The sequence below is a fragment of the Limanda limanda genome, chromosome 7, assembly GCF_963576545.1.
Source record: "Limanda limanda chromosome 7, fLimLim1.1, whole genome shotgun sequence".
NCBI lineage: Eukaryota > Metazoa > Chordata > Actinopteri > Pleuronectiformes > Pleuronectidae > Limanda > Limanda limanda.
The window spans coordinates 25,590,919-25,606,170 of NC_083642.1; the positions used below are offsets into that span (position 1 = coordinate 25,590,919).

Sequence of the window (15,252 nt, forward strand, 5' to 3'; positions counted from 1 at the left end):
ATCAGGTGTAAATAGATTGTTGTAGAGGACAAGGAGAGGGGGCGGCTAGAAGTGAGGAAGGAAGAAGAAGGGCACAGAGGTAAAAGAGGAGCGAAACAGGGATCAGGATAAAGGGATATGGGGACAGTGGGGGAGGAGTGATGGCATAACTCCAGCCTTACATAGGGTGTGTTTGTCTGGAGGCTTCGGCTGCCCCCCCAGGAATGTCCAGGAATAGAGTGGCGGAAGAGAAGACTTCCGCCACTCTAGAAGAAGGAAAAGAAAGATACAAAACTGAAAAGGATCAAAAAAGTCAAGAAGCATTTTCCTCATTGCTGTTTGCTCTTCTTCTTTAAACCAGAATTCTGTCTCACCCTTCTGCGCCTATTTGTGTCACCCAACTAGAGTGCCTCTGAAAAATCTTGCGCTTGGCAGAGCATCAGCTGGTGCTGTCAGTCAGGCAGCACACAGGCACTCTATGAAGGAGGTGACATAAGTCCAACGGCATGGAGGCTGAACGCGCTGTGGCCCTTGGGGGAGAGGCATGGGTGACGACTGAGAGGGGTGAGAGGAGGTTAAGAGGGAAAGAGGAGACGGGTGAGGATCAAAACTTAGAGAACAGTAGGAGGGTGATAAAAAAGAGGAGTGTTGTCTGAAAGAGCAAGGATAGAAGTGAAGAGAGGGTGTGTTGGGTGCTTGTCCTTTTTCATCACTATGAGCAGGCCCCTGCTAAACGATAGGCACACTGGCTGGTCTTTAGTGTCCTTTTCTTTAGGTAAGAATTATAGTTCCCAACAACAAACGTCTATTCATCTGTTCACTTTGGATTTCTCTGTCCATCAATTTGGTCGTCTATTTGTTCATCCATCCCTCTCTCATGAATGTGAAATCTCAAGACCACTGTGACAGGTTTCTGTCAAAGTTGGAACAAGGTTTCACTTTCCCGTTCAAGAATTAATGTCATGAGTGAAGAGTTTAGATTTTGGTGGTCAAAGGTCAATCTTGAACTAGAGAATTTTTTCAAAGATTAACTTATTATAGTTTGATGGCTAAGTGCAATAGTGTGATTTAAGCAAACATCACTTAGATTCATGCATGAACGGATTGATATATTCGTTGACGGTCAACGCGACAAACAAAAAAAAATATTTTTTAACTCAAGAATTCATAAGCTTATCATGATCACGTTTAAGACAAATGCTTACTAATGATGGAGTGATGACAGTCATAGTCCCACTTCACTGTGACATCTTTATCTGTTGCAGAAACACTTCTGGCCAAGGGGAGCCTATGACAGTGTTTCCTGCAACTTGACTGGTTGGCAGAGGCAAACAAACGTGAGGCTGCAATTCTTCTTTAAACACACAATGTCTTTGGAATGGCAGACAAAAAGCATTTATGTCGTGTGAAAGACTTAAATTTAAAGGAAAAACTGTTTATGCATGTTTCATGTGGCTTCAGCTCAGGTATATGTTATATCATGTTACACAGTTGTGATGAACCATAGATGTGAAAGTGTTACTGTAGTTGTTAAACATGCATCGACCATGATGGCAACTTCAAACTGTGCATACATTGGTGAAAATGTAGGACAAACCCAACAGTAGGCTATCACATGTCTTACATTTAATAAGAGCAACACGAAACTGATCTATTGATTGAGGTCTAATATAGAGCTTTCAATCTAATCTAATCTACAATGAATGGTTATCTTGTATCTACTCTTATCTGCAGGCTTTTTTAAATGAGTTCACATTAACATCTTAAACGCCTTGTGTGTTCAATTCAATTTTATTTGTGTAAAATAATAATAAATCCTAAAATGCATTATCTCAAGACACCCGACACATCCCACAACGTCAGTATCAAGCTGAGCTCCTGAGCTGAGGTAGAATGGCTTCAAAAGACATAAAGAAATGTGTGTATCCGCATGTCAGGATCATTAGAATAGGTCATAAACGTCATACACTGTTATGCAGTTCAATCAGCCTGGATTTGCTGGTAAATTATTGTATAAAAATGTATAACTGTTCAAATCTGTCAAAAAAGATTATCTTACAGTTATAAAACAGGGTTATTTAATGTTCCGTTCAAGCTCCTTTTCATTTTCAGTCTAGTGGCTACCAGAAGGAGTTGGTTGGATTGAGTGACATCGAGGGGGGGAAAAGAAGATTACAACCTGCTGAATTGCTCTCCCTCCAGGGGTGGGCAGTGTACTGCTGGATGTGCTCTCTGAGTCACTTCCTTGCCCACAGGCTCAAATGATTTTCACAATGATTTTCAGATTGAGATGATTATACCTTAAACCATATGACTGGTTTTGTCTCCTTTATATAAAAGTATGATTTTGAGTGTAAAATTAGCCTTTTTAGCCTAATTGCTTACCATAGCATTACAAAGGGTCCTTTGGAGTCTCCAAATGGCCTTTGTGGAAAACGCCAAGACATGCCCTTAGGAAAAAATCTGTAAAATTTTAATTTTCTGTGGTATTGTTATCAAATTTGAACCTGGGCTAGCAAAGGCTTCATGCTAGGGTCCCATTGTGTGTTCCAGCTCATAAGTCCCAGCTAGAGTCATCTGCAGGCATCTGTTTACCAAAAAATATTCAGGCGGAAATAAAAACCTTCTACTTAACTGGTTTCCAACTGCTATTACTCAATGCCAGTAGCACTTAGAGTGATGTAACCTTTCATAAGACACCAAGACCATGCATGTACTCCAAATGGTTCAAGAACAGCTTTCAATTTACTTTGGGGAGTTTGAGACCCCTGCACTATTCCCACTCCTGCCATTGAGGACATCAGAAGCAAATGGCCTTACCTCTTCAGTCAGAAGTGCATCTATGCTCATTTTGAACTTCTCACAGACCTTAATGTATTACGTCTCCTGGAGCTGGAGATGAATGCCTTGAATGAGTCTCATTAATGGAAAGGAGAATAGAAAGGAGTTGAGCAAATGCATGCCCTTGAAATGCATTTTCACATTACGAAAAAAAAGGATTGCTTTAAATAGACTTGTATTTGAACAGAAACTAGAGTTCAAGTTTGCTGGACAGTTACAATACAGCATAAATTTCTCCCCAAATAATAAATAAAATATAAATCAAATTAAAATAGAGTGCACATAAAAGTCACTTAATGTCTGTAAATCCAGTCTTAATGTCAGGTTTGCGGATTGTTCGTTGGGGCCTAATCTGTCTTTGTGCAGGGTCTGTCCACACCGTAGAGTGACTGGCTCACCATCCAGTTAACTGGAATCTTGTTTCTTCGATTTCCTCTCTGGCAGAGGAGAATTCTTTTCACCACCAAAAACCTGACCTATAGACAGGTCACACGTGTATATGGAATGTCATCCACCCACAGTAATATCTTGACCATATTTGCTAACATGAACATTGCTCATATATCAGCACAGCCTCCACTTCAAGTTATGGCCTATAATTTGCTCTGTTGTACAACAAATTATAATTATTTAAGTTCATAACTCAATGCTAAATTAAATTGGAATACTATGAAGTTCAAGTATTGATATCTAAACAGAATCACATTGACTTAAGGCATACATTCATACAAATATTGTCAGTTCTTTGGTGTTTCTATGCAAGGCACATAATTGCTACATACTAATACTGAAGTTCAATGAGTAGAAACTCCATAGCTATTGGGCAAAAAGTAAATGAACATGGAGCAGTGCTTTAAATCTGCCCTAATAATCCCTATAAACAACTTAGCTAGCCAGGTAGCTTGTGGTATTCACAATTTACAATAGACAATTAACATACAAAGATCCGAGGCAACAGAACTATTTCCTCATATCTCACATGCTAACACCTCCGTGTTCTCCTGTAAATCTCCTCTTAATCAACAACTGCAGATGTCTTACTACTCACCGGTGAATCATGAGAATCCCTGCACCTTTCAACAGGTCAGCAGGGTTTCCTCACACATCGACACGGAATATCAGCTAATGATCTGAGCAAAGCAGGGCTTCGAGATTGACAGGATGCAGACAGGTTAAAGAAAATTCGACACAGTGTAGATTAGGAGGATGGCTGGTACCTCTCCCTACTGGCTACAAAATGTAACAGCAGGTCACCCGATTGGCCACTACAGTGTCATATAAAGTGTACATTCTCTCTCTCTCTTTCTCTCTCTCTCTCTCTCATGCACATCCCGTTGCATGGCAGTGGTTGGGCAGTTACTGCTTGGTGGGACTGCACAGGGTGGAAGGGGGGGCTCAGTCTCACTTAAAACATCAGTAAATGCTGTGGTTACACCCTGGATCAGAGACTGCACAAGGGCTATCAATGTACGGAAATTTTAAGGTTTCACAAAAGTTATAATACTGTACTGTGAAGGGGGGAATTAGTGTCATTTTGCCTCTGAAGTCACATATGTGAGCCTGTCGGTGGTGCTAGAGGAAAAGTCAGGTGAAGTCACCACTGGGTGGAGTCTGGAAACAATGAATGGACTAAATGTTGGCCTGGTCAAATTGAGGGGCTGCTGAACCACACCACTCAGAGTGGCTGTAAACTGTAATCTTATCTGTGATCTAATCTGTAATCTTATCTGTAACCGGGTATCAAACCGTTTTCTACCTTCACAATTGTCATCAATATACAAAGTGTAATGAAAACATAATTCAAATTGAAACATATAATAGTATCTAAACAAAAATGAGCATTCTTCTAAAAGACGTCTGCAAACACTTGTGTTTTGTAACAATACTGCAAATAATACAATACTAATATAAAGGGTTTTATTAACACATCTCTGACGCAGTCTTAACACAAGTACAAAATATGAGCAGGCCCCTGCTAAACGATAGGCACACTGGCTGGTCTTTAGTGTCCTTTTCTTTAGGTAAGAATTATAGTTCCCAACAACAAACGTCTATTCATCTGTTCACTTTGGATTTCTCTGTCCATCAATTTGGTCGTCTATTTGTTCATCCATCCCTCTCTCATGAATGTGAAATCTCAAAACCACTGTGACAGGTTTCTGTCAAAGTTGGAACAAGGTTTCACTTTCCCGTTCAAGAATTAATGTCATGAGTGAAGAGTTTAGATTTTGGTGGTCAAAGGTCAATCTTGAACTCAAGAATTCATAAGCTTATCATGATCACGTTTAAGACAAATGCTTACTAATGATGGAGTGATGACAGTCATAGTCCCACTTCACTGTGACATCTTTATCTGTTGCAGAAACACTTCTGGCCAAGGGGAGCCTATGACAGTGTTTCCTGCAACTTGACTGGTTGGCAGAGGCAAACAAACGTGAGGCTGCAATTCTTCTTTAAACACACAATGTCTTTGGAATGGCAGACAAAAAGCATTTATGTCGTGTGAAAGACTTAAATTTAAAGGAAAAACTGTTTATGCATGTTTCATGTGGCTTCAGCTCAGGTATATGTTATATCATGTTACACAGTTGTGATGAACCATAGATGTGAAAGTGTAACTGTAGTTGTTAAACATGCATCGACCATGATGGCAACTTCAAACTGTGCATACATTGGTGAAAATGTAGGACAAACCCAACAGTAGGCTATCACATGTCTTACATTTAATAAGAGCAACACGAAACTGATCTATTGATTGAGGTCTAATATAGAGCTTTCAATCTAATCTAATCACGTGTTCCTCAGACAGGCGTTTTAGGCGATCTCACCCGCCTCTTAACAGGTTAATTAAAACCATAAATATGAACACTAGTGCAATCCTTGTTCTTATCCTACCTATTTGTAATGGGCTGTGTCTGTGCAGCAGTGCCCTTTAACTTTGAAGAATTTGGTTGTTAAACAGGAAGTGGTAAAGGCTGTTGTCATGATGGAGATCAGCACCTGTGACTCCCATGAATGATGAATGTTTGTTGATCCGATATGGTGAAATAAAAATAATCAAATTATCTCATTGATCTAGCGGACATTTGCAGACCACTGGTGTAGTCTATCGGAGGAAATAGAAGAAGACACCTTCGACTCAGTCCACAGACTGGCTCCACTGGGGCTCCATTGTTTTCCTCTTTACTTTTAACCTTTAAGGCTATTCTTAAATATAAATTAAGCACATGGTATGCAGGACTGGATCTCAAGATTAGAAGCCTGATTAATTATTAGCAAGGACAGAGTTCGTTTCCATGGCATTGAAACGGAACACTGGGCATAAATAGATTTCCAGAGAGCGAACCGATAGGCTGGGGAGCCTTACTGCTCAAAATTCCACAGTGTTCACCAAGATCAGCACGGATTAACTCATGAGTTTCCATCAGCTGACTTGGTGGTGTGAAGTAGAAAGGAATCATGGACATGAATGATGCATTTGATATTAGAATGCATTTATCAGACAAATCCTGCTCCTCATTCTTTTTTGTGTGTGTGGAGGTGCTCACATTCCTCTCGCAAGTGTTTCATTTAGTAAGAGATCCTGCACTATGCACAGTACAACAGGGAGCTTGATTAATGGTGTATATGAATACATAAACACAGGTAAAGCTGGTGTCATCCATGTCAATAAAACGCAACTTCATTCCTTTTTTCCAGCTGTAGTCTCTGCCGCCATTGCCTGTTTGCAGCCATTTAAAATGGTTTGTTGTGAGAGTCAGAAACCAAAAGCTGAAATGGTTCAAGGTTGAGTACAGCTGTGTCAGAACACAAATCCATTTGCAGACCTCTTAAGTTACAGATGTCATAAGTGCAAGGACAGACAGCAGCGGTGAAGACAGGCAGATAGATGGGTTAACAGACACTGTGAAGGGGTCAGAGAATCCATGCATACAGCAAGGTGTTAATCATGTGTGTGTGTGTGTGTGTGGGTGAGTGTTTGTGTGTGTGTGTCTGTGTGTGTGTGTGTGTGTGTGTGTGTGTGTGTGTGTGTGTGTGTGTGTGTGTGTGTGTGTGTGTGTGTGTGTGTTCATGAACTCTGGTTATTTTACAGTATGTGACATCAAGTGTCCATCTGCACTGTGATGCCCAGTTGATCCTCTGCCAAAATAACCTCCAGCTGCCCAATGCCTGTGTTGCCTGTTTTCTTTTTTTCACATGAATGTCAGTGAGGTTGTCTGTTGTCTAAAGAGAGGTTGTCTAAATATGGGGGATTGGAGAGTGTAACACAAGGGGATGTCCATCAGGACATTGTAAGAGGGCACAAATTAAAGTTGGTTTTGATTGGCTGGCTCCTGTCTGAGGAGGGGGGCTCTTACCCAATCCTGATCATTTTCAGTAAATGTATAGAGGGGTAAGAGGGTACTTAGGGAGGGGGGTAAAACGCCACAGTGCTACCTGAACAGTGTGGAGTGGAGACCTCATTCCCCAGACTATTGTTTTTACCGGTGTCTGTTGTTCAGCACAGCCAGCCACCATGGTAAGAGACCGACAACTGAGAGGGAGGTAAAAGGGGCCACAAGAAGATGGAAATGTAGTTTGTTCTGTGGAGATTTGCTTTTGTTTTCCATTGATGAGGATTGAGATCGAGGCGACAGAGGATGGAGATGATTACATCTTCTGCTCCCCCTCAGTTATCCAGCAAGTCTTCATCTGCAGCATGGCTGGATTTCACTGCAAGCGATGCTTTATCTCTTTGGATTCTTGAAATGTTTTGGGGAGATTAATGTGGTTTGCAAATTTTGTCTGTTAATTTTTGTTGCATGTACCTTACCTGCAGTTGGAAACCTCTGTTCAGTGTCTGTAACCCCCCTTTGTTCACAGCATAATATGATTTCGTTCTGCTTTGGTGTTACAACTCTTTGTAACTTGGCTCAATATGATGATAGTTAGATTGGACGGGGCGATACTAAATATAGAACGCTCACAGCTGAGTAAAGTGAGAGGACATGCTGCCTGCCCTGAGTGTCCTAACTTAGGACAATCACCTTGAGAAAAATCCCTCTCAAATCCTCTCCCAAGTGTCACCTTAAAATTAGCTTTAAAGAGAACTATCACAATATTGATGAGGTTCTGTCAAGTAAACGATGAAAATAACTTACTGTCCTCAAAGAATGGTTTATATAACGATATAAGGGGTCCAGCACTCAATTTAAGGATCTGTTACTTTTGTTACACTTTTAATTACCGGTACTATTAGTATTGTTTCTAAGAAAGCTTAAGAAGTACTTTGCACAAGACCCAGTGGTGTTTCATGCTGTTTCTGAATTAAAATTAAATACATTGAGAAAATGACATACGATTCCTATTACATGCACAGTATGATCTACAGTATGATGTTCATTAAGTCTGGATTAATGGACAAATTAAGAAGCCAATGGGTTGAAGTTTAAATGGTTGGTCCAGTCTGGAAAAGTAGAGCTCAACAAAACCAGTGTCAGGATGAAACTTCAACTATTGTCTTCCTCATACATAATGAGCAGAAAGTCCATAATTTGTGATGAGTGACTTTTATACTGAGCTGCGTTCCCCTTTAAGAACCATTATTAGCTGGTGCAGACAGCTGGCGGGGGATTAAACATGACATCCTTCCTGACCTATAACACTATTTCAAGTCCATGGCGGTCACTTGGTCAACAATACTTCTGGCTTTAGGTTTCTCCTCTGGTTTGTTCAAGCTGGATGGAAAATCCCAGCTCAACTTCAAAGAGGAGGGATCATACCAGTGTTTCAGTGCGCTACAATGAAAAAGAAATACATGTTTTATCATGTATTACTACACATCATACTTTATATTATGATTATTTAAGTGTGCTAAATTTCCACATTATTATATATGTAGTCAGTAGTTATTGCTACATCATTACATTAGCACTAAGCAGTCATTGCTACACTATCATGAGTACTTAATAGTCATTTCTATGTTATTACACCAGCATTCAATTGTGATTGATACACTTTTAGACAAGCACTAAGTACTACTCTATTTACTGAGCACTCAATAGTCATTGCTACATTATTACATTGGCACTCAGCAGTCATTAATGTATTATTACAGTAGCACTCATTATCAAATGAGTGGGTAGTACTAATAGATTGGACAACATTATTGTTATTGTTATTATTAAGGTGAAAACTTGAGAAAGATGGATTACTAAATCCAACAATATTTAAGAGTTTGAATTTCGTCTCGCGGTCTGAAAGATAGAAAAACACTTAAGTGAGTCTGGAAGCAATTATCACTAGTAAAAGACCACGAGTATAGATATGATTTATAGTAAATGGGCAAGAAGATTCAGAAATGTGTTTTTGGAGGAAACCACTTGCCTGCTTTGACAAAAGCGATCAGATTGAAAAGTTGTCTCACCACAGGAGGCTGACAGGTTTTGATACATAAAAACAAATGTTTTTATGCAGTTGAGTGTGGAGAACTGAGGAAGATGCTATCACCCTCACATCCTGCTCTGTTAGGTCATTCGATCAGTGATGTGACTATGCAGCTGCAGGTGTACTGTTTATGTCTGATGAGAAAGATTAACTTATCTCTCTTTCCATGTCCCCTCTCATCCTTCCACAACTTTCCTCCCACCTTTTTCCATTTCCTTGTCTGAAGCCCACTGACGCCCAAAGTGATGCCAGGTCCTTCCTGACGGAGGAGATGATTGCAGGTCAGTCCTTCTCTGTCAACTCTATTTCATGAATTAGTTAGCTGAGGGTCCTCCTCTGACTGTCTTCAACCTTCTGATGTTTGTAATGAATCATGAATGGCAAGTCAGTGAGACTGAATCCGCAGTTGAAAATGGTTGCATTTATCAAGACATTCTGAGCTTCCCAAATGTAACGTTTGAGCACAAGAAATCATTTTATACTCGGATTTAGTTTTGCCATTTAAAGCTAAAAATTTCTGAGCTGGAACAATTTCTTTGCGCCTTTCAGAGTTCAAGGCGGCCTTCGACATGTTTGACACCGACGGTGGCGGTGACATCAGCACAAAGGAGTTGGGACAAGTAATGAGGATGCTGGGCCAGAACCCGTCAAGGGAGGAGTTGGACGCCATCATTGAGGAGGTGGATGAGGATGGTGAGGTCATTGTGGGATCTGACCATAGACTGTATATAATACCAGACAAATCTTAATGCAAATACTTTTAAGGATGATTAACAGGATCACACAGCTCACTCAATTCTTTGACCACAGAAGAGGCCCAATCTCTACCGAAAGCAAGTTAGTGTTTGTCCCAAGTGCATTGACATTTGGAAATTTGCCCTAACGCCTTTGCATATGATAATTGAATTCTTATCTGGATAAATATTTATCACAGATAAAGATCTGCATATGTACAAAAAAAGGTATTAGCCCAAACAGTGTAAGCCATGACTAGATCCAGTGTATATTAAACAATACTTTCCCACAAATGCTGTTTTATCTTAGTCCAAAGACTTGCAAATTAGGGTTTGATCGTTTGGAAACTCACAATAGATGTTTATGTCTTGGCCCCTGTGTTACTCTGAAGACTTGTCCAGGGAACACCTCTCGCCAAGTGTCAGCAGGGATTTCCCCCCCACAAACCCTGAAAAAGAGAACAAGACGTGGCTCAAAAAGAGATTTGAATACTGAATTCCAATATAAGCTTTGGGACTGTCACAGAATATTTGGTTTCCTCCACTGAACCATTTTCCCTGGTGTGTGACAATGAAATGTCTTCTAATGATTTTCCATAGTGTTAGCCTGAGAACAACAAAAGATTAAAAACTTGTGCTCTTCTGTGTAAATTAGAGATAAGATCCTTTTCCTGATCCAGGATTAAAATATGTTATCTCCTCTGTTGGGAAGAAATTCTGTATAATTAACACACCATTTAAAAAGCTTAAACATACTACGGATTCCACTTGATTTCCCCGGGGTTATTTCTCTCCTCCTATTGACCTCCTTCTTTTCTATCATCACAAGTGGCTTGTAGAGGGATATGAGAACTGATTTAAAATTAGAGTTCCATCCATCTAGCTATATACTCATCATACAGCCAATCCAGAGTTATTTTGTAAGTCTATGTTGGATTACTCGTGCCTCTAAAGGGATTAGGTCAGATCAAAGTCTCTCTAGTCTGCATGGAAAACACTAGGTGGTCAAAAGTCCCACCATTCTTGTTCATCTTTGTGTAATTTAGGAATGAGAACTGCCTCTCTCCAAGAGGGTGGAATTCAAATAAATGTCGAGGTGGAAATGGGGGTTTAGGCTGCACCACATAATGTTGCCTCCTCTGTCTTCTGATCTCCCCCCCTCCGCACTCATTTAACTTCCCTCTCCTTAGGCAGCGGAACCATTGACTTCGAGGAGTTCCTGGTCATGATGGTGCAACAGTTAAAGGAGGACCAGACTGGGAAGAGTGAAGAGGAGCTCTCTGAATGCTTCCGTATTTTTGACAAGTATGACAATCACTTAGCACTGTGGCTACAGTAAAGAGTCAATAAATTAGATTAAATTACAATAACAAAAAGGAAACTTTTTATGGTTTATGATCTATTTACATTTCAATACAATTTTTTTGGTAAAAAACATCATAACAAACTATATCTCAAGGCACTTTTTATAGCAAGATTGAGTCCTTAAAAATTATAGTTCCCACAGTGAGTAAGCAACATAACAATGTGTTTTTAGTATCTTGTTGCCAAATGACTGAAATGTCCAGGGTTTGATTTCTGGCTCTGGGGATTTTGCTCTTGTTCCCTGTTCTTCTCTACACTGTCAACAGTCAAATTGGGTACGGAAGACTATTATATTTCTTCCCAGTGTATTTTAATTACTCAATACAATCTGTTTTATCAAGTTCTGTAACAGGGCTAGTCAAATCCATTAACAAATGGGTATTGTAGCTATGATTCTGCTGGATGTGCTTTTCACATTACTTAGGCACAACTAGTTTTGTCCACTAGAGAGCAGTAACATTCGTTTTTTATTTGCACCTTAGTTGGTTATTCAGTCACTATTCTTGATCAAATGTAAAGTATCTTGATCAAAAATATTTTATGTTATACATGTATGTCTGTATATGTACATATATGGTTGGATTTCACCTTTTAACCCTAAAATAATACATTGTGTATGCCTAAAAAAAATCTATATTGTTTGACTCTATAGAACATACAGTGTTAGTATTGTTTGAACTTTAAAGTTCAGTCTTCTCACAGTGATTTTTAATGTTTCTATTTCCCCCCCCACGCAGGAACGGAGATGGTTTCGTCGACCGGGAGGAGTTTGGAGAAATCCTGCACCTCACTGGAGAATCAGTCGCAGAGGAAGATATTGATGAGATGTTCGGCGAATCGGACACAAACAAGGACGGAAAGATTGATTTTGATGGTGAGACTGAGCAACTTGTAGAGTTCATGTAGATAAAGCAGTGTGGTAATAGAGCGAGAAAAAGCAGGAAAAACTGACTGCGGTTGAGTGTCACTGAATTAGCTTGTTCACAGCAGAGGAGGGACAGACAGACAGATAGACAGATAGACAGATAGACAGATAGATAGATAGATAGATAGATAGATAGATAGATAGATAGATAGATAGATAGATAGATAGATAGATAGATAGATAGATAGATAGATAGATAGATAGATAGATAGATAGATAGATAGATAGATAGATAGATAGATAGATAGATAGATAGATAGATAGATAGATAGATAGATAGATAGATAGATAGATAGATAGATAGATAGATAGATAGATAGATGGTTCCCCCTTGTTTTGTACAGTCTTTATGCTAAAATTCGATTAGAATAGGAAGATGCTTAGCTAGTCAGATCAGACTATGACACCAATGATAGTTAAAATATTTAATATAGGATTTATTGTGTCCAGTAGGTGGTGCTATGACTATGACTACATTTTGTCATGTAGATATCTTCAGGAAACAGACATGTAGAGCTTGGGGTTGATCTGACCAGGAACACTGAACACAACTCACTGTTTCATGGAAAACATCAAAATTAGACGCTGGATTTTTTTATCTAATGGACAGTTCCTGTAAATTATCCAAAATTAAAAATGGCCAAAACATCTTGATGGATTAAAGCTAAAGGCCAATTTATGCTTGAGCGTATTTTGTAAAACGGATAGATAAGACCGCCCTATCCGTCGTGAAACGCCCTCTCCGAGTGCTTCGGACAGCTTTTCGTACAGGTCTGATTTTTCTAACTTTTCCGTGTTGTGTCGGAGAGCCCGCGGACATCTCTTGGCTGTGATTGGTCCGCGAACGACATCATTTCCGTATGTCGTCATTTCCGTACGACATCATTTCTGTTCGACGTCATTTCCGGACCTGTAACTTCCTGATTCACAATAAATACATACACAACTACGATTCTACGATTAATGTGACGTGTGTGTTAAGCCAGGGGAGTTGTCCGGCTGACGGTGGCTCGTTAGAGCACTGACGACATGTGTGCACGGTCACAGACGGTTAGAACGAGCTTTCAAAACGGCGCTAGCAGGCTAGGCTAGCGGGCTAGGCTAGCCACCATGCTAACTGCGGTGGTAACAGTGCATAACCCCGCCGTCACGACTTTAATTCCACTTCTATCATGACACTGTTTCTATAATACCGTCAGGTTAGAAGCAAACACTGGATAGTAGTAGTTAGTGTCGGGAGTCCCTGGTGACTGTGTGTGGAAGCTGGGCTTGAAGCTAGCTGGGAGGGGAGCTAGCTAGCTACATGTAGCCTCAAGCAGATTCAAGCTGTGGAATCAGCAACACAGTTCGGAAACAAGACCGGGGAACCGCTGCGCTAAGAAACGATTACATCAGCATCTTGACCCGCTGGGTGTCACTTTATTTAGTTCTGTTAGTTGCCATGGTTCAGTGTGTGGGACGCAAGCTAACAGATGTAAACAGAGACACGTTCACTTCTTCTTCCCAAATGGGGTAGGCTTCTCTGAGCTCGTCTTCCGTTGCGCCACCTATGGGTTTGTCGATGAATTTTTTCCGACGTAGAGTGTCGGAGAAGTAAAAATCAAAAAGACTCTTTGCCCCCCGCTGAGACCTCTCCGAGAAACGGACACGTAGTAGTATATAAGAGCCTTTAGACTTCAAGAGGCCACCAGTTTTCGTTCATTTAAGTGAAATATGCTGTGGGGGCTGGTGTTTAGGTGTGACAAAGCTTTTTAGCCACGCCCATGTGCAATACTCATTTCAGTTATAAGTCTTAGAGATTTGTGAAAATGTGATTTAATTTAGTAGAAAAAAAGAAAAACATTAACAATAGGCTCCTTGCACTGGCGGTTGCTCACGGGTTATTAAATGAATTACAAATGTATAGCATTACCACTGCAGATCACAGCTTTCTACCTGTTAGCTATAAGCACGGCATTCCGAGTGATAATCTGAGAAACAGCTAGCCTGGGTTTTTCTGTCCAAAAACCAAAGTGTTCAAATTATTATTCTGCATGAAACTTTTCTGACAACGAAGCTACCTCTTCAGGAATTCACTCTGCCAGGCCAAGACATCGAACATAACCCAGTATAAAACAGTCTATGAGAGAAAACATGACTTTATAACCTAATAAACATATTCGTATAGATCTCAAATGGCCAAACTAAATAATAGAGCTGAAATAGAGCAGAAAAATAATTTGAAAATGATGACAATTGAAATAAGCAGACATGGAAACGACTGGAATGAAGAACTGTTCATCATGACCAAATATACATTACATTCACATGCTTGCCTTCATTTGACTTGGACCTGACATTTTTTAATGGCACAGATTTCGTCTGCCCGCTGAGCTTTTCACTAGACTAAATGAGTCATCAGTCATATCAGTGTTATATACCGCTGGTGGTGGGTTTGTTGATTAAGTGTTGCCCTCCTCTCTCTGTGCCTCCAGAGTTCCTGAAAATGATGGAGAACGTCCAGTAATGAGACCAGCTCTGCATTCCTTGGTGACCCTGCCTGGGAGAGAATGTAAAGCAATCTGTCTGATGGAAATCTGTTTGGAGCAAAAGCAAAACGTTGTATAACCCTGTATGATTATGAACGTGATTCCTCTGAGTGATCTTAAAGCATACAAGTGAGACTCAAGTGCCTTTAATCCCTACCCCCTTCCCATACGAGGCCCCGGGGTTTGGTGACGATATCTATAAATATCCCTTCAAACCATTTAAGACGAAGACACTTTCCCCCTGCCATCCTGCCACCTCCTTGCGCCGGCCACCCAGCTGTCTGGGCAGCTGCCGTTTCTACAGAAATGCTACACCACCAAGGTTGCCACCCTCCCACCCCCCCCACCGTCCTCAATACGGATTCTCCTACCACCCTTGTCTTGTTCTTTTTAAATAAATAAACTCTTTCCTTAATGCTCATTGTTTACCAATTTTTTTCTACCAAGCATGCCT

General features: G+C 40.3%; 1 protein-coding gene across 1 annotated transcript; it reads left to right on the forward strand.

The window, feature by feature from the left end:
- The first annotated feature begins 9,353 nt into the window (after window positions 1-9,353).
- Window positions 9,354-14,776, forward strand: LOC133005092 (troponin C, skeletal muscle). The gene is made up of 6 exons (XM_061074677.1): window positions 9,354-9,365; window positions 9,473-9,527; window positions 9,796-9,939; window positions 11,171-11,285; window positions 12,083-12,219; window positions 14,745-14,776. Exons 1-6 carry the CDS (start codon window positions 9,354-9,356, stop codon window positions 14,774-14,776), a joined length of 495 nt encoding a protein of 164 aa, XP_060930660.1.
- Window positions 14,777-15,252: the final 476 nt, after the last annotated feature.

Excerpts from the sequence above, each read along its gene's own strand:
- LOC133005092 (XM_061074677.1), top strand. Across the intron at positions 9,528-9,795 it reads GACGGAGGAGATGATTGCAG|AGTTCAAGGCGGCCTTCGAC; the intron begins GTCAGTCCTTCT and ends TGCGCCTTTCAG. Across the intron at positions 11,286-12,082 it reads TGCTTCCGTATTTTTGACAA|GAACGGAGATGGTTTCGTCG; the intron begins GTATGACAATCA and ends CCCCCCACGCAG.